Raw genomic sequence first — 20,409 nt, forward strand, 5'->3', positions numbered from 1 at the left:
GAGACTTATATCTCCCTCACTAACTTTAAGCATCAGCTATCTGAGCAGCTTACCGATCGCTGCAGCTGTACACAGCCCATCCAATCTACCTACCTCATCCCCATATTGTTTTTGACTTTTTTGCTCTTTTGCGCACCAGTATTTCTACTTGCACATCATCATCTGCACATCTATCACTCCAGTGTTAATTTTCTAAATTGTAATTACTTCGCTACAATGGCCTATTTATTGCCTTACCTCCTTGCGCCATTTGCACACACTGTATATAGACTTTTTATATTGTGTTATTGACTGTACGTTTGTTCCATGTGTAACTCTGTTGTTTGTGTTGCACTGCTTTGCTTTATCTTGGCCAGGTCACAGTTGTAAATGAGAACTTTTTTTCAACTGGCCTACCTGGTTAAATAAAGGTGAAATAAAAAAATAACAAATTCATATACTGTCCCTGCAAAAATGCACGTTATATCTACTTCGATTTGAGTTGTATTCAATATTCACTCATTGTCTAATTAATCGCACTGCTTAAAATGTTTTGAAAGTCAAATGAAATTGACTGAGGAGGTTATAGTAGTACTCTATTCTAATAAAATATGTTAAAAGTTAAATTAAATTTACAAGGAGGTACGTTAGAGTACTCTACTCAACTCTACTGATGTTGAAAGTGAAATGTCATTGACTAAGGAGCAATGAAGTGTGACTAAGGAGCTGAAGAACCCCTTTGGAACCCTTTTTTCTACGAGTGTACAGTACAACCTACTGTACACTCGTAGAAAAAAGGGTTCCAAAGGGGTTCTTCAGCTGTCCCCATAGGAGAACCCTTTTTAAAAGGGTTCTACCTGGAACCAAAATGGGTTCTGCTATGGTTTTAGCCAAATAACCCTTTTAGATTCTAGATAGCACCTTTTTTTCTAAGAGTGTATTTACATGTAAATATGTTGAAACTATAATTACATTAAGGAAAGGAAAGAGGGATACCTAGTCAGTTGTACAACTGAATAAATTCAACTGAAATGTGTCTTCCGCATTTAACCCAACCCCTCTGAATCAGAGAGGTGCGGGGGGCTGCCTTAATCGACATCCACGTCTTTGACGCCTGGGGAACAGTGGGATAACTGCTCAGGGGCAGAAAGACATTTTTACTTTGTCAGCTCGGGGATTCGTTATGTTAGAGTAGTTAGAAATCTACTTAAATATGTTGAAAGTAAAATGATTAAGGAGCAATGTTACACTCCTCCAATCCCAATGGGGGTTTGCCACAGTGCAGGTTTGATTGAGCTCCAGCCTCAGTAGTACTGAGTCAGATGGAACGATTGGGGAACAGCGGCACTTCTTTTGGTGAAGGTCACAGACAAAGTCTGCAGCGGGAGAGCCCGGGCGTTGGGAGGAAAGTGTGTGTGTGTGTGTGTGTGTGGGTCAGCTTCGGCCATCGTTTGGAATCAAGGTGACGCTCGATCAAACACTACAAGTTCTAGAGCCAGCGATGAACTGCAGTCAACCTCTGTAGCAGCAGAGCATCTGCTCAAACTCTCCTTTACAAGTCAAGGAGATGAAGGGTCTGTGCACGTTCTCCCTACTGATTTTCAGACTTTCGGGAGAATTTGGCAACATCTCAGTGAGCCTTCTACTAATGATATTCATTGGGAAATAGAATTAAGCTTCCTGTACTCTCTTTTATGATACAGGATTTACTTCATTTTAAAGAGAATTTGGGATTTGTCAGTGTGAAATAGTCTTAAGTCGTATGTGATGTCACTGTTGAAGAGGCACTACATAACATTTGCCTCTGGGGGTGCTCTTTAGGGGTCCCTTAAATAGACATATTGTCCAGAAATCGCCACATTGTACAGAAAGCCAACATTTGATGTACACAATTAGCAACTCCATTGTGTATCTTGAAGTTGTAACAGTGATTGACAAGAACCGTATGTAATGTAGCAACTGCAGACAGAGCAGAGTAAGAACACTTACAGCTCTCCATGGCGAAGATGGTGATGTTATGTATGGCGTTGACTTCTCTGTCCAGCGGTTTGGCAGTGCTGATGACACCGGTGGTGGCGTCTATGTTGAAGAAGCGCTCCAAGTCGGTGTTGCGATCTATTGAGTACCTGGAGTTAGGTAGAAAGGAGAGAGAGCCTGTTGAAGAGGCTTTCTATCAAGGGCCAGATTCAACAGCACCCACCATATAAATGCATTCTATGGACCATCTGTGGGCAATGCATTAAGAATGCATTAATCAGGGATGCATACTGTACATTTATGCAGGCTGTTATAATAAGGAGCAATCATACATCGAATAATGAAGGCTACAATTGATGCATACCAAATACATAACAAGTTAAACAACCAGCAAATGTATTTGTCGTAGAAACAGAAAATAGAACTGATCAAAAACATTTAAACAGTAACAGAGCATTACGATTTAGAACTTGCTATGATGAATCCTTGCCACACCCCTACCTGATGGGACTGTTGGTGGAGTCAGGGTCATGTGCGGAGACCGTCCCGATGGTGGTGCCCACCTTTGCTGCCTCCGATATTAACATTTTGCTGAGCGGCAAGGAGAAAACAGGCGGCTCGTCCACGTTCTCCACGATGAGGCGCACTGTAGCTGTGTCGCTAAATGGGCCAAGGGAGAGGAATCGCAGGTCGATGTTTCTATTGGACACTTCGACACGCAGGGTGTAGCTCGACTTGGTCTCAAAGTCCAGGCCCTACCGATTTGAAAGGGAGAGAGAAATATTTATTGAAGGAAGTAGGGAAAGAAGGAGGGTGGGTCAGACTTTGGGCATATCTGAATACCAGTACTTGAGTTCTAAAAAGTAGGCTAGTTGGGAATGTGAAAATATAGTTAGTAAAATATTGTATGCAAAATTTCGACAATTTCAACAATTCTTTTGGCTTTTTATCTAGTACGAATTCGTTGCATGCTATTGAGGAAGAGAATCATTTTTTGGGACGTAATGTGTTTGACAACAGCTGATAATCACATAAGGGGATGTGCTGTACCAAAATGAAAAAATGGCTGGAAACAACGCAATTGTGCATTAGATGAAATAATATTTGTATGGATGATGTTGACATTTGTTTCTTACTGCATACATTTTTACTAAACAGTATATTGTAAATAGTATGTAGTATGATTACTACAAAATAGGTCGTTTTAGTAGGATGGACGGAAGGAATACAGTGCCTCGCAAAATTATTATCATCCCCATTGGCATTTTTCCTATTTTGTTGCATTACAACCTGTAATTTAACTTGATTTTTATTTGGATTTCATATAATGGACTACAAAATAGACCAAAATGGTGAAGGGAAATTTAAAAAATTACTTGTTTCAAAAAAATTCAAACAAATGTAAAACTGAAAAGTGGTGTGTGCATATGTATTCACCCCTTTGCTGTGAAGCCCCTGAGTAAGATTTGGTACAACATATTACCTTCAGAAGTCTCATAATTAGTTAAATAAAGTCCACCTGTGTGCAATCTAAGTGTCACGTGATCTCAGTATATATACACCTGTTCTGAAGGTCCCAGATTCTGCAACACCACTAAGCAAGGGGCACCATGAAGACCAACGACCTCTCCAAACAGGTCAGGGACAAAGTTGTGGAGAAGTACAGATCAGGGTTGGGTTATAAAAAAATAGCCAAAACTTTGAACATCCCACGGAGCACGATTAAATCCATTATTAAAAAATGGAAAGAACATGGCACCACAACAAGCCTGCCAAGAGAGGGCCGCCCACCAAAACTCACGGACCAGGCAAGGAGGGCATTAATCGGAGAGGCAACAAAGCGACCAAAGATAACCCTGAAGGAGCTGCAAAGCTTCACAGCGGAGATTGGAGTATCTGTCCATAGGACCACTTAAGCTGTACACTCCACAGAGTTAGGCTTTACGGAATTTCGGCAGAAAAAAAACATTGCTTTAAGAAAAAAATAAGCAAACACGTTTTGTGTTCGCCAAAATGCATGTGGGAGACTCGCCAAACATATGGAAGAAGGTACTCTGGTCAGATGAGACTAAAATGTAGCTTTATGGCCATCAAAGAAAACGTTATGTCTGACGCAAACCCAACACCTCTCATCACCCCGAAAACACCATCCCCACAGTGAAGCATGGTGGTGGCAGCATCATGCTGTGTGGATGTTTTTCATTGGCAGGGACTGGGAAACTGGTCAGAATTGAAGGAATTATGGATGGCGCTAAATACAGGGAAATTCTTGAGGGAAACCTGTTTCAGTCCTCCAGAGATTTGAAACTGGGACGGAGGTTCACCTTCCAGCAGGACAATGACCCTAAGGATACTGCTAAAGCAACACTCGAGTGGTTTAAGGGGAAACATTTTAATGTCTTGGAATGGCTAGGTCAAAGCCCAGACCTCAATCCAATTGAGAATCTGTGGTATGACTTAAAGATTGCTGTAAACCAGTGGAACCCATCCAACTTGAAGGAGCTGGAGCAGTTTTGCCTTGAAGAATGGGCAAGAATCCCAGTGGCTAGATGTGCCAAGCTTTTAGAGACATACCCCAAGAGACTTGCAGCTGTAATTGCTGCAAAAGGTGGCTCTACAAAGTATTGACTTTGGGGGGGTGAATAGTTATGCACGCTCAAGTTCTGTTTTGTCTTATTTCTCATTTGTGTCACAATAAAAAATATTTTGCATCTTCAAAGTGGTAGGCATGTTGTGTACGGCAAATGATACAAACCCCCCAAACAATCGATTTCAATTCCAGGTTGTAAGGCAACAAAATAGGACCAATTCTAAGGGGGTGAATACTTTCGCAAGCCACTGAGGATGGAGGAAAGAGACAAATGTTTTTTTAAATATGGAAGGGAGTAAATAAAATAGGGAAGAGAGGGAGGGGGGAGAGAGAGAACGAGAGAGAGAGGGAAGGCAGGAAGGAAGTGAGGAACAAGAAAAAAGAATGAAATAATAAAATAAGTCAGCTGAAATCACTTCACAATAGATAAAGGCCCAGGGTTAAACTTATATTTTTTACTATTTTGATCTCATTTTGTCCACACATATATACTGCTAAAAAAATAAAGGGAACACTTAAACACCACATCCTAGATCTGAATGAAATAAATAATCTTATTAAATACTTTTTTCTTTACATAGTTGAATGTGCTGACAACAAAATCACACAAAAATAATCAATGGAAATCCAATTTATCAACCCATGGAGGTCTGGATTTGGAGTCACACTCAAAATTAAAGTGGAAAACCACACTACAGGCTGATCCAACTTTGATGTAATGTCCTTAAAACAAGTCAAAATGAGGCTCAATAGTGTGTGTGGCCTCCACGTGCCTGTATGACCTCCCTACAACGCCTGGGCATGCTCCTGATGAGGTGGCGGATGGTCTCCTGAGGGATCTCCTCCCAGACCTGGACTAAAGCATCCGCCAACTCCTGGACAGTCTGTGGTGCAACGTGGCGTTGGTGGATGGAGCGAGACATGATGTCCCAGATGTGCTCAATTGGATTCAGGTCTGGGGAACGGGCGGGCCAGTCCATAGCATCAATGCCTTCCTCTTGCAGGAACTGCTGACACACTCCAGCCACATGAGGTCTAGCATTGTCTTGCATTAGGAGGAACCCAGGGCCAACCGCACCAGCATATGGTCTCACAAGGGGTCTGAGGATCTCATCTCGGTACCTAATGGCAGTCAGGCTACCTCTGGCGAGCACATGGAGTGCTGTGCGGGCCCCCAAAAGAAATGCCACCCCACACCATGACTGACCCACCGCCAAACCGGTCATGCTGGAGGATGTTGCAGGCAGCAGAACGTTCTCCACGGCGTCTCCAGACTCTGTCACGTCTGTCACGTGCTCAGTGTGAACCTGCTTTCATCTGTGAAGAGCACAGGGCACCAGTGGCGAATTTGCCAATCTTGGTGTTCTCTGGCAAATGCCAAACGTCCTGCACGGTGTTGGGCTGTAAGCACAACCCCCACCTGTGGACGTCGGGCCCTCATACCACCCTCATGGAGTCTGTTTCTGACCGTTTGAGCAGACACATGCACATTTGTGGCCTGCTGGAGGTCATTTTGCAGGGCTCTGGCAGTGCTCCTCCTGCTCCTCCTTGCACAAAGGCGGAGGTAGCGGTCCTGCTGCTGGGTTGTTGCTTTCCTACGGCCTCCTCCACGTCTCCTGATGTACTGGCCTGTCTCCTGGTAGCGCCTCCATGCTCTGGACAGTACGCTGACAGACACAGCAAACCTTCTTGCCACAGCTCGCATTGATGTGCCATCCTGGATGAGCTGCACTACCTGAGCCACGTGGGGTGGGTTGTAGACTCCGTCTCATGCTACCACTAGAGTGAAAGCACCGGCAGCATTCAAAAGTGACCAAAATATCAGCCAGGAAGCATAGCATCTGTGGTCCCCACCTGCAGAAACACTCCTTTATTGGGGGTGTCTTGCTAATTGCCTATAATTTCCACCTGTTGTCTATTCCATTTGCACAACAGCATGTGACATTTATTGTCAATCAGTGTTGCTTCCTAAGTGGACAGTTTGATTTCACAGAAGTGTGTTTGACTTGGAGTTATATTGTGTTGTTTAAGTGTTCCCTTTATTTTTTTGAGCAGTGTACAACTGTTTTCTGAGCCTCCTCAATCTCTGAACATTTCTGTCATATTGACTTACAGTACATAACTGTGCCAAGGCAAAATATTGATCTTAAGACAAAGATGCATGACCCTGAAAATGTCTTCTGAAGCACCCTCAAAGCTCCTCATTTACTCATCCTGTCAGAGTTATGAAATTATTGCTTTTTAAGATATAAAATGCAAAGTATTGAGCATACACTCATTGTCTGTAAATAATTCAAATTGTAGAAAAAAGCTAAAGAGATATTTTTATCTCCATTTGAAACGGATATTTTGGCAAGAGTCAAAAGCTTTATGATTAAGTTCAGAGAAACTTAAGAAGCATTTAGAAGTCAAGTTCTTCAAATTCCAGGGGACGTCTTACAGACTTTGGCCGTGTATGAATACCCATACTTGTGTTCTAAATGGTAGACTGATTGGATTTGCAAAAATATAAACTTTTATAGTATGTCAAATTTCTAAAATGTCGTGTGCTTTAAATACTAGGATGTCGTACTCATTTTGGCTTTTCATCTAGTAGAATTCGCTGCAGGCTTTTGAGCAAGAGAATCATCTTTTCAGACCCACATGTGTTTTACAACAGCTGATAATCAGATAAGAGGAGGTCTGTATCAACATGAACGAATGGGGGAAAACAACAGAATTGCGCATTTTGAACACATTCTCCATATGGGTGAGCCTAGATTGTTGATATTTGTTGCTTACTGCATACGTTTATACTACACAGTACATTCTAAATGGTATGTAATATAATTACTACACAATATGTCGTTTTAGTAAACAGTAGGGGGCGGCAGGTAGCCTAGTGGTTAGAGTGGTGGGCCAGTAACCAAAATGTTGCTGAATCGAATCCCTGAGCTGACAAGGTAAAAATCTGTCATTCTACCCATGAACAAGGCAGTTAACCCACTGTTCCCCGCTAGGCCGTCATTGTAAATAAGAATTTGTTCTTAACTGACTTGTCTAGTTAATAAAAGGTTAATAATAAAGTAGGCAAGACAGATTTTGAACACAGCCTGAGGAGCTATGGTGTGTACCGGCTTTAGTTCCAGCCTAGCACTAACACACCTGTTTCACATAAGCCTGTGTCTCAATGGGATTTCCTGGTTAAATTAAAAATGTAAAATGATTAGCTGTATCAGGTGTGTTATTGCCAGGGTGGAACAAAAGCATGCACACAAAGTAGCTATCTGGGACCAGAGTTGGAAAAGCATTAGATTAAGGATCTACATCTATAGTGTCCATGGACAAGAGTTACACGTCCATGGAATTTGTGTCAAACTCACTTGGAGATTTGAGTTGGTGTTGTTGTCGCTTTGACACCAACTCCAAACTCCGACTCTGACACAACTTCCACTGTCTTAATACGGACACCTTATCTATTGGTCTTATAGGGTGTCCATGAGGACAGTGCAATACTATAGCAGACCTCTAGCGATGGCTTCCTTAAAGGAAAGGTTTGCATTATACCTTTTGCAGAGTGACGAGGCCTTCCTGTGTGTCTCGGTCGGGGGTGATTCGGAACAACCCGAGGCCGTCCCCATCCACAATTCTGTACTCCATCTCAGCATTGGGCCCCACATCCGAGTCTAGCGTCTTTATCTTGGCTACCACTGAGGCCACCGGCAGGGACTCAGACATGCTGAATTGATAACTTTCTACAGGCGAGAGAGACAGAGAGAAAGAGAGAAGAGGAAAATTATAAAAACAGCCCACACATACAAGTTATTGATGAGACCATTTTCCACCTTCGCTCTGTGTCCACGCTCATCGCCATGTTGCTAAATGTAGGCTACCTGTTTTTGTTGTTATTTTTCTGTAGGGTTCCTCTACCCTGTGCAGATTGAGCAATATTAACTCTTGTGTGAGTCTGTCATGTCTGTGGATAGATTCCCACCACCACTTCCTTCTCAACTAACAACTTTTGCTTAGTGTCCACCCTGAGATTGGAAGGTTGGGAGCTCGAACCCTGCTCGAACCCTGCACAATTTTTTTTTATTTAACCAGACAAGTCAGTTAAGAACAAATTCTTATTTACAATGACGACCTACCCCAGCCAAACCCAGATGACGCTGTCCCAATTGTGTGCAGCCCTATGGGACTCCCAATCACGGCCTGTATGTGATACAGCCTGGAATCAAACCAGGGTCTGTAGTGACGCCTCTAGCACTGAGATGCAGTACCTTAGACCGCTGCGCCACGCAGCCCAACACATCTCAAGGAACAATGGAACCTTCAGGGTTGCAACTTCACTTTATTAAGTTTATTTCAAAGCGACAAAGCACATTAATCAACATTTCTGTGAACGTGCCAGTTTTAGCCAGCCTGCTAATTTCACTTGAAGTCCATGGGCAGGTAGACAAAAGCATCCACATTCTCCACAAGTATGTGGGATGGAGCTTTTTGATCTGAAAATACAGGTCTTTAGATGGGTCAACCCCTTCTCTATCACTCAATAATGCTGCTATAGCATTGTCTCAATACTGTCTTAACAATGGCACCACCTTTCATTAGGTAGCGATAAAAAACTTGTTGTAAAAATCCACAAAAAATTGCCTTTTCTAGTTGAGTAATGGTGTTCTGTGGTTGATTATGGTCCTGTAGATAGATTCTCGCCCCCAAATTACTGTAGACAGTTTTATCAAAACAATGTTATTTTTGCCCTTAAATATCAAACTTTAGACCCAGCCTGAGAAGGACGTAAGTAAGTAAGTAGCCTTGCACGAGCGAGCCGGAATGTCTCATAGGAGCAGGGGCAGGAGTCTCATAGGAGGAGGATCTCCTGTTTCTCTCTTGAGGCAGCTTGATGTACAAGTACACCCCCTGGACATAACTCTAGTCTATCGCAGAGCCTTACCCTCAGTCTATCTCCTTAATGCTGCGTGCCAAGCAGAGACGCATCCGGTCCCATTTTTACAGTCTTTGGACTCCAGAGTGGCGCAGCGGTCTAAGGCACTGCATCTCAGTGCTTGAGGCATCACTACAGACACCCTGGTTTGAATCCACAACCAGCCATGATTGGGAGTCCCATAGGGCGGTGCACATTTGGCCCAGCATTGTCCGGGATTGGCTGGTGTAGATCATCATTGTAAATAAGAATTTGTTCTTAACCGACTTGCCTGGTTAAATAAAAAAAAAAATGTGCAAACTGACTGAAAAGAAGGGCTTACTGCGAGAGAAGTGTGGTGGGTTGTCGTTGACGTCAGTGAGAGTCACCATGACGGAGGTGGTCCCAGAGAGTCCTCCCATCTGGCCCACCATGTCCTTGGCCTGGATGACCAACAGATACTGGTCCCGTGCCTCACGGTCCATATTGGGTAGAGCTGTCTTGACCACGCCTGCAAAAAAAGATTCAGTAACACTTTACTTAGGGCATTCAGTTATAATATAACGTGGTACATCTTGGTATGTTTTATGAATCAACTTATGTTATGTCTTCTACGTGGCAATTTTTCAACCGTCTTGAAATGACTGATTCATTTTTTACTCAGATGCATTATAATATTATAGTAACTCGTAAAAAAGAATAGACAAATCCCACTACGACTTGCCCAGCTTGCAAAATTTGGCACATGATGTAATCATTTTGTTTTTTTCTGGTTGTAAACTGGTGTTCTGGTAGAGAAGACGTCATGTGATTTATAACCAACTGGTCTTTGTTACACTCCGGAAAATAGAAATAAAATGATGGCGAGATCAATGCGTCATGGGAAATAAGTCATATTTTGGTTCTTATGATCTCGTCAGATCATTAGGTTACAACCAGATAAAGATTCATTTTTTTGGTTGATTAAATGACATTAACAAAACCTCCTTAAACAACCAGTACACAACCTGACCACAACATAAAATACATCATAACGATGTCATTGCAAACTCTTTTGCTCGCTGGGAAGAGTTTCTCCCTGGTATGACAATGACCATATGGCTGTATTCTAGAATAATCCTTGGCGAATGCGCCATCACCGCTCTGAGCCTTAAACTCATAACTCAGGAACGTTATTACAGTTTGTCCTCGTCGCCCACGGTCAGCCCTCCGGTTCATGCATGCAGTACTCCATTCAGAGAATGATGAAATAAGAGGCAGCGCGTTAGGTTGTAAATGCTGTCCTTGATGGCAGAGGCTTTTAATCTGGGAACAGACTACTGTACGTGTGCACCTCCCTTACACTCAGTAACATCAGGACAACCATCATAAACACAGTTTGAGTTGTATTAAGTGATAACTAGATAATCATTTCTACCTTTCTACCTTTACCAGTCAAAAGTTTGGACACACCGACTCATTCCAGGGTTTTTCTTTATTTTTACTATTTTCTACATTGTAGAGTAATAGTGAAGACATGAAAACTATGAAATAACTCATTTGGAATCATATAGTAACCAAAAATCTGTTAAATCAAAATACATTTTATATTTGAGATTCTTCAAAGTAGCCACCCTTTGCCTTGATGACAGCTTTGCACATTCTTGGCATTCTCTCAACCATCTTCATGAGGATGGTTGAGTAGTTGTTTAGTAAACTGTTTAATAAACTGAAACATGAACTTGCTTGACCATGCTGTAGGTCATGTACATTTTGTTACATGCATTATTTACAGTGTGACTGTTGGCGGAATTTTGGACATGCTTTACTCATTTCATATGTATATACTGTATTCTATTCTACTGTATTTTAGTAAATGCCACTCCAACATTGCTCTAATAATATTTATATATTTCTTAATTCCATTCTTTTACTTTTAGATTTGTGTGTATTGTTGTGAATTGTTTGATACTACTGCACTGTTGGAGCTAGGAACACAAGCATTTAGCTACGCCCGCAATAACATCTGCTAAATATGTGTATGTGACCAATAACATTTGATTTGATTTAAATTGTTGTCGTTTTGTTTTCTCAGCGTTATCGTGTATTACGGTAGCATATGAACTAATGGGTTATAGAGCAAACATTGCAATTATCACAACATAGGTTGTAGCAAGGCCTTTATCCTGGCTTGGCTTCCTCAATGATTTTACCCACGTACCGCTACTGGGCAATTTGAAGAAATATTCAGTAATGTATTTATCTACAAACTGAAAATGTACAAAACACTCAAATAAGCTTTCAATCTAATTGCCCTTTGTAAGTTTGAGGAAACTTGACTTTGCTGTGTAACATAATGTCGGAATTCTCCAATATATCTCATATTTTCATTTTGCAATCTAACAAACTATCCCTGCTGAGGTTTAATAATTTGTATGTAATTATGCGTATAAGTGACGGCAGACAGCACAGAATCTGATGGGATGCTAGGTACCCCTATTTTGCACTTAACCCCTAAAACTGCTCCAGGGGTGCTTCACTGTGGCTGACCCTGGCTTCCAACACCTTGGGGTGTTCGTTGATCCAGCTTTTAGACAGTACACACCTCTGTGTGATTTGGTTTAATCCTCACCTGTCTTTGGTTCCACAGAGAAGTAGGGCTGGCCCTCGAGGATACTGTAGATCACCCTGGCACTGTTTCCATATGTGGGGTCATCCGCATCTGTTGCCACCACCGTCACCACAGATGTGCCTGTAATGACAAATCATTGTCATAAAAACAACTGAAAAGCCTGTTCGCCATTTATTTTTTCTTCAAGCGTCGTAGTTGAACAGACAGGATAATGTAGGTTGTCACAGTTGTCGTCGGTAATGGAGGACCAAAACGCAGCAGGTATGTGTATGCTCATCTTGCTTTTTAATAAATACAAAATGAACACCAAAATAACAAGAACGAACGATCAACAAAAAAACAGTCTGGCAAAGCATAAGGCTCAACACAGAACAATCTCCCACAAAATACAAGACAAACACACCCAACTAATATAGGACTTCCAATCAAAGGCAACACCAAACAGCTGCCTTCAATTGGAAGTCCAACCCCAATTAACTCAACATAGAAACACACACACTAGACTAACCATAGAATACATGAAAACCAAACAGTGCCCAAAAAACCCCGGAATACTTAAATCAAATGCCCCTTCCAACAAACACACCACCCCGAACCACATAAAACGAATACCCTCTGCCACGTCCTGACCAAACTACAATACCAATTAACCTTATACTGGCCAGGACGTGACATAGGTAGACAGAGAAATGCTGATCATTTTTTTGTTGAAGTAGGTGTGGAACCAGGATTTGATCCCATGTGGACTTGATTGGATAGTGAACTTGGTGGTGTTATCCACTAGACGAAAGGCCTGAAGTAGGGTTGTAGTGATAATGTATTGCATGGTGCAGGCTAGAGTTGGTCTTGCGTTTCAATTCAATATGTTACATTTTTTTTTATTTTACTAGGCAAGTCAGTTAAGAACAAATTATTATTTTCAATGATGGCCTAGTGGGTTAACGGCCTTGTTCAAGGGCAGAACAACAGATTTTTACCTTGGGGATTCAATCTTGCAACCTTTCAGTTACTAGTCCAATGCTCTAAGCACTAGGCTATCTGCCGCCCCGTTGTCATGAACCTGGTTGTGAGGTGTGCTTTGAAAATCAGCCAAAACTTTGTTATTTAAAACTGCTCCAAAACCTACCTTTGCTAATATGAAACTTGTGATAAAGCCTGCTTATGTTTAATGAACATTTTGAACATGATCCTAATTAAAACACATGGACGCTAATAATAGTTGTTTTGTGAATTTATCGTTTCCACCATGCCCTGAATCGGGAAGAACAACAAGTTTCAAGACAGCCCACACGGAAGCTACCACAGACATACAGTTACGAGTTTTGATTGGATGCATGTGTTTTTTCCATTTGCATTGGTATGCACATACTCACACAGTTCCAAGAAATTATGCATTCCCCAACATACAATATCAGCATATAAAATGTCACCCAATCACTACCTTGGGGGTTCAACTGGCCTTCAGTAATTCAACTGCTATTCTTCAGCACAATCGATTCAGTCACAAGGGGGCCATTTCAGCCGGCTATAGTGGCTACTCAAATGTATTGGTAGAATCTTGAATCTTGGATTCAGTTAAATAACTTCCCCCTCTGGTCCCTTTCTACTCATGATTGAAAAGGCCACTTCCTTTCCCAGTTGTTTAAAACCTCTTACATCTACACGTTCCGCTAGCGGAACGTCTGCTCCAATATCCAATGATGGGCGGGGCGCGAAATTCAAACTCCTCTAAATCCGAAAACTTACACTTTTCAAACATATGACTATGTTACAGCTATTTAAAGACAAGACTCTCCTTTATCTAACCAAACTGTCCGATTTCAAAAAGGCTTTACAGCGAAAGCAAAACATTAGATTATGTCAGCAGAGTACCCAGCCAGGAATAATCACACAGCCATTTTTCAAGCTAGCATATCATGTCACATAAACCCAAACCATATCTAAATGCAGCACTAACCTTTGATGATCTTCATCAGATGACACACCTAGGACATTGTGTTATACAATACATGCATGTCTGTTCAATCAAGTTCATATTTATATCAAAAACCAGCTTTTTACATTAGCATGTGACGTTCAGAACTAGCATTCCCACCGAACACTTCCGGTGATTTTACTAAATTACTCACGATAAACGTTCACAAAAAGCATAACAATTATTTTAAGAATTATAGATACAGAACTCCTCTATGCACTCGATATGTCCGATTTTAAAATAGCTTTTCGGATGAAGCACATTTTGCAATAATGTAAGTACATAGCCCGGCGTTACAGGGCTAGCTATTTAGACACCCACCCAGTGTAGCCTTCACCAAAATCACATTTCCTATAAGAAAAATGTTCTTACCTTGCTTGTTCTTCATCAGAATACACTGCCAGGACTTCTACTTCAATAACAAATGTAGGTTTGGTCCCAAATAATCCATCGTTATATCCAAACAGCGACGTTTTGTTCGTGCGTTCTAGACACTATCCCAACGCTAAATCTCGGCCACGAGCATGACGCAAAATATGACAAAAAATTTCGAAATATTCCATTACCGTACTTCGAAGCATGTCAACCGCTGTTTAAAACCAATATTTATGCAATTTATCTCGTAGAGAAGCGATAATATTCCGACCGGGAATCTGCCTGTCTGTAAACTGAGGAAAAAACCGAAAGCCGGGGGCGGGGCGTGTCACGCGCCTAAGGCTTAGTCCATTGACTGACCACTCAGCATTTGCTCTCGTGTGCTTCAGCCAGGGCTTTGAATGACATCATTCCTGTTTTTCCCGGGCTGTGAGACTCCATTGTTGACGTGAGAAGTGTCACGTAAGAGCAGAGATCCTTTGTAAACGACAGAGATAATAAAGAAGGGCAAGAAATGTTCAGACAGGGTACTTCCTGAACAGAAGCATCTCAGGTTTTTGCCTGCCATAGGAGTTCTGTTATACTCACAGACACCATTCAAACAGTTTCAGAAACTTTGGAGTGTTTTCTCTCCAAAGCTAATAATTATATGCATATTCCAGTTTCTGGGCAGGACTAATAATCAGATTAAATCGGGTACGTTTTTTATCCAGCCGTGAAATTACTGCCCCCTAGATGTAACAGGTTAATGGCTTCACAGCCGGCTTCTCTTTCACTATATCTTGGTCAAGGTACAATTCAATGGCTTTCTATGAAGACAAAAGTCTACTTTGAGGTTTCTTGTAATTTTTTTGGCACTCTTTTTCTTTTTTATGTGTTTGCCCTTTGCCTGCCAATTGTGGCTTTGGATATATTTCTGTCATAAGGGATACAGAGACGTCACCACTATGTTACTTTGGTGGCGCTTAAAGGGAAAATTGGGGGAACATATTTGACAAAATGACCAAAGCTACCGGAATCTTCAGGAATTTTGGTAATTAACAGAAAATCTATGACAATCTATCGTAACGTTGGAAATTTATACTAGAATGTATAAAAGAGAATGTTATAAAAGAGAATGTGTTCTCAGTCAATTTACCTGGTAAAATAAGGATTAAATAAAAATTCTAACACTATAGCCGGGCAGATTTCAGTTTTCTTTCTACGTGCCATCTCATTTGTCACAGCAAATTGTCTTGAGAGGCATTACTGTAAACAAGCTCTTGCTCCTAATTACCAAATTAAACAAATCATTTTCTCTTAACCTCTACGGGCTAGGGGGCAGCATTGAGAATTTTGGAAAAAATATGTTCCCATTTTTAACTGCCTCCTACACCAACTCAGAAGCTAGAATATGCATATTATTGTTCAGGTTTGGATAGAACACACTCTGAATTTTCTAAAACTGTTTGAATGGTGTCTGTGAGTATAACAGAACTCCTATGGCAGGCAAAAACCTGACAAGGTTTCAAGCAGGAAGTACCCTGTCTGACAAGGAGTCGTGCGTCTTGCATCTTTTTATTGAAAAGTAAGGATCTTAGCTGTAACGTGACAATTCCCAGGGCTCCAATAGGCTCTCAGAGCCCGGGAAATAACTGAAGGTTTACGAGGGAGCCTCAGGCTGAAACACATTATCACCTTTTGTAAGTGTCGACTCAGAGGACCTTTGAATGAGGCGCGTGCACGAGTCGCTCCTGAGGAGAAATTTTATTCGGCTGTTTAGGCTCAATGCATACTCCCGGTCGGAATATTATCACTTATCTACGAGATAAATGGCATACAAATTGGTTTTAAACAGCGGTTGACATGCTTCGAAGTACGGTAATGGAATATTTAGACATTTTTGACACGCCAATGCGCCATGCGCAGGGCCGTGAAGAAGCATTCTGATAGTGTCTAGAACTCACGAACAAAACGTCGCTGTTTGGATATAACGATGGATTATTTGGGACCAAACCAACATTTGTTATTGAAGTAGAAGTCCTGGCAGTGTATTCTGATGAAGAACAAGCAAGGTAAGAACATTTTTTTTATAGGAAATGTGATTTTGGTGGAGGCTGACCTGGGTGGGTATCTAAATAGCTAGCCCTGTAATGCCGGGCTATGTACTTAGATTATTGCAAAATGTGCTTCATCCGAAAAGCTATTTTAAAATCGGACATATCGAGTGCATAGAGGAGTAATGTATCTATAATTCTTAAAATAATTGTTATGCTTTTTGTGAACGTTTATCGTGAGTAATTTAGCAAACTGTTAGTAAATTCCCCGGAAGTTTGCGGGGGTTATGCTTTTTCTGAACGTCACATGCTAATGTAAAAAGCTGGTTTTTGATATAAATATGAACTTGATTGAACAGACATGCATGTATTGTATAACACAATGTCCTAGGTGTGTCATCTGATGAAGATCATCAAAGGTTAGTGCTGCATTTAGCTGTGGTTTGGGTTTATGTGACATGATATGCTAGCTTGAAAAATGGGTGTCTGATTTTTTCTGGCTGGGCACTCTGCTGACATAATCTAATGTTTTGCTTTCGTTGTAAAGCCTTTTTGAAATCGGACAGTGGGGTTAGATTAACGAGATTCTTGTCTTTAAATAGCTGTAAAATAGTCATATGTTTGAGAAATTGAAGTAATAGTATTTCTAACGATTCAAAAATCGCGCCACTGGATTTCAGTGGCTGTTACGTAGGTGGGACGAAATCGTCCCACATACCCTAGAGAGGTTAATCAGATCCATTCACACTACATGACCAAAAGTATGTGGACACTCGTCAAAAATTAATATGGAGTTGGTCCCCCCTTTGCTGCTATAACAGCCTCCAATCTTCTGGGAAGGCTTTCCACTAGATGTTGGAACATTGCTGCATGGACTTGCTTCCATTGAGCCACAAGAGCATTAGCGAGGTCGGCACTGATGTTGAGCGATTAGGCCTGGCTTGCAGTCAGCATTCCAATTCATCCCAAAGGTGTTCGATGGGGTTGACGTCAGGGCTCTGTGCAGGCCAGTCAAGTTCTTCCACACCGATCTCGACAAACCATTTAATTTTTGCTTGGACCTCGCTTTGTGCACAGGGCATTGTCATGCTGAAACAGGAAAGGACCTTTCCCAATCTGTTTCCACAAAGTTGGAAGCACTGAATCATCTAGAATGTCATTGTATGTTGTACGGTTAAGATTTCTCATCACTGGAAATAAGGGGCCTAGCCCAAACCATGAAAAACAGTCCCAGACATTATTACTCTTCCACCAAACTGTACAGTTGGCACTACAGGTAGCGTTCTCCTGGCATCCGCCAAACCCAGATTAGTCCGATGGACTGCCAGATGGTGAAACGTGATTCATCACTCCAGAGAAAGCGTTTCCACTGCTCCAAAGTCCAATGGCGGCAACTCCAGCCAATGCTTGGCATTGCGCATGGTGATCTTAGGCTTGTGTGCAGCTGATCAGCCATGGAAACCCATTTCCTGACACTCCCGACGAACAGATATTGTGCTGACGTTGCTTCCCGTTTGGTTGCTACAGACAATTTTTTGAGAAGACCAATTGACAAATACCGCTCTAGCTCTGTTACCTTTTACCGTAGATGTGGAAGTGTGACATCGGTGGATGCGGTGGATTCATAAGCATCCTATGCAAAAGCATCCAAGATATCTCTATCTTAAACTGACAGATTTTCATGGTGATTTTTTTTAGTGCTAATTAGATTTCCGCAGGTGCGTGGACATCAACTCTACGGGGTTAAAAAAAAGGTAAGGGCATTGATCAGAAAACCAGTCAGTATCTGCCATAACTCCCACTTGCCTCATGCAGTGTGACACATCTCCTTTGCATAGAGTTGATCAGGCTGTTGATTGTGTCCTGTGGAATGTTGTACCACTCCTTTTCAATGGCTTTGTGAAGTTGCTGGATATTGGCGGGAACTGAAACAAGCTGTTGTACACGTCGATCCAGAGCATCCCAAACTTTCTCAATAGGTGACATGTCTAGTGAGTATGCAGGCCATGGAAGAATTGGGACATTTTCAGCTTCCAGGAATTGTCTACAGATCCTTGCGAAATGGGGCCATGCATTATCATCCTGAACTATGAGGTGTTGGCGACGGATGAGTTGCACGACGATGGACCTCAGGATCTTGTCACGGTGTCTCTGTGCATTCAAATTGCCATCAATAAATCGCAATTGTGTTCGTTGTTCGTAGCTTATGCCTGCCCATACCATAACCCCACCGCCAGCATGGGGGCACTCTGTTCGGTTCTGCAAACCCACAGTTTCATCAGCTGTCCGGGTGGCTGGTCTCAGATGATCTCGCAGGTGAAGAAGCTGGATGTGGAGGTCCTGGGCTGGCGTGGTTACACATGGTCAGCAGTTGTAAGGCCGTTACCAAATTCTCTAAAACAACATTGGAAGTGTCTTATGGTAGAGAAAGTAACATTCAGTTCTCTGGTAACAGCTCTGGTGGACATTACTGCAGTCACCATGCCAATTGTACGCTCCCTCAAAACTTGAGACCTGGAATTGTGTTGTGTGACAAAACACATTTTAGAGTGGCGTTTTATTGTCCCCAGCACAAGGTGCAGCTGTGTAAGGATCAGGCTGTTTAATCAGCTTATTGATATGCCACACCTGTCAGGTGGATGGATTATCTTGGCAAAGGAGAAATGCTCACTAACAGGGATGCAAATACATTTGTGCAAAGAATTTGAGAGAAATAAGCTTTTTATGTGTATTGAACATTTCTGGGATTTTTTTATTTCAGCTCATGAAACATGGGACCAACACTTTACATGTTGCGCTCATATTTTTGTCCAGTGTAGTAAGAAAGTTAAACAAAACGTCCTCCATGCTACACAGTGTATGCCCATTGCTTGTCACCCACTATGCATTTTTTGTACCATTCCATAAGACTTCCCAGCAGGAAAAACTGGTTGAAATTAGATGGTTGAAATTAGATAATTCCAACTAAAAAACTGTTTTTGCTCGGTTTTGCCCGCTGGGTTGATGTCATTTAATGTTACTCACCCACTGGGGACATCTCGGGGACCCTGGCTGAGTAGGGCCCGTCCAGGAACTTGGGCTCATTGTCATTAATATCCTGGACCTTGATGACAAACTCGGACTCGGGCTCCACGGGCAGGTTGTTTTCGCGATACCTGGCCTGAGCCCGGAGTGTGTAGTAAGCCTGCTCCTCGCGATCCAGACGCTTGGTGGCATGGATATCACCAGTGTTCTCGTCAATGGTGAAGATGGAGGTAGCTCCCTGGCCATTGAGCACGTACTTCACCTGCCCTTCACCCTTGTCCACGTCCGAGTGCAGCTACAGGGGTAGAGAGGAGGTTATATTATAAAATAAAACAGCTTTATTTTTCATTTGTCACAATGGAAAGTGGTCCTCTGCTCTGCTTTCAATAACCACCCCCAGACAACTAAACAAACACATTTTGAGGTTGTGGGAGCCAGATAGTTATTGAGACAATATCAAAGATGACACTTTACATGTCTTTGTGTTAATAGCACCTCAAAATGGAACCAGTGACAATATTGATTTACTCATATATCAAATGATGAATTCCTGTTTTCCAGTGTCTGTTGGAAAGCAGACTGAACCGGGTTTTCCTCTAGGATTTTGCCTGTGCTTAGCTCTATATCGTTTATTTATTAGTGTTTTATTAGTGTTTGCCGATGTCAAGCATACCAATAACATTATGCAGCCACCACCATTATTGACTCAACAAATTTCAGCTTTTATTTTGAATGAATTAGTAAAAAATGCTAAAAACATAATTCCACTTTGACATCATGGGGTATTGTGGGTAGGCCAGTGACACAATATCTCATTTTAACCAATTTGAAATTAAGGTGGTAACACAACAAAATATGGAAAAAGTCAAGGGGTGTGTACTTTCTGAAGGCACTGTATATCATTGAACTAATATAGAATAATCCTTAGATACTGTTGAA

General features: G+C 41.8%; 1 protein-coding gene across 1 annotated transcript in view; it reads right to left on the minus strand.

Moving 5' to 3' along the window:
* Positions 1-20,409, minus strand: part of LOC115156583 (cadherin-7-like) — a 120,586-nt gene that overhangs the window by 77,901 nt on the left and 22,276 nt on the right. Inside the window, exons 2-7 of the mRNA XM_029704053.1 lie at positions 19,471-19,765; positions 12,061-12,180; positions 9,793-9,960; positions 8,093-8,280; positions 2,458-2,711; positions 1,969-2,105 (exon numbers count right to left, since the gene is read on the minus strand). Coding sequence (XP_029559913.1) covers positions 1,969-2,105; positions 2,458-2,711; positions 8,093-8,280; positions 9,793-9,960; positions 12,061-12,180; positions 19,471-19,765 — 1,162 coding nt within the window. The remainder of the gene's footprint in view (positions 1-1,968; positions 2,106-2,457; positions 2,712-8,092; positions 8,281-9,792; positions 9,961-12,060; positions 12,181-19,470; positions 19,766-20,409) is intronic.

The sequence above is a fragment of the Salmo trutta genome, chromosome 21, assembly GCF_901001165.1.
Source record: "Salmo trutta chromosome 21, fSalTru1.1, whole genome shotgun sequence".
NCBI classification, from domain to species: Eukaryota; Metazoa; Chordata; class Actinopteri; order Salmoniformes; family Salmonidae; genus Salmo; species Salmo trutta.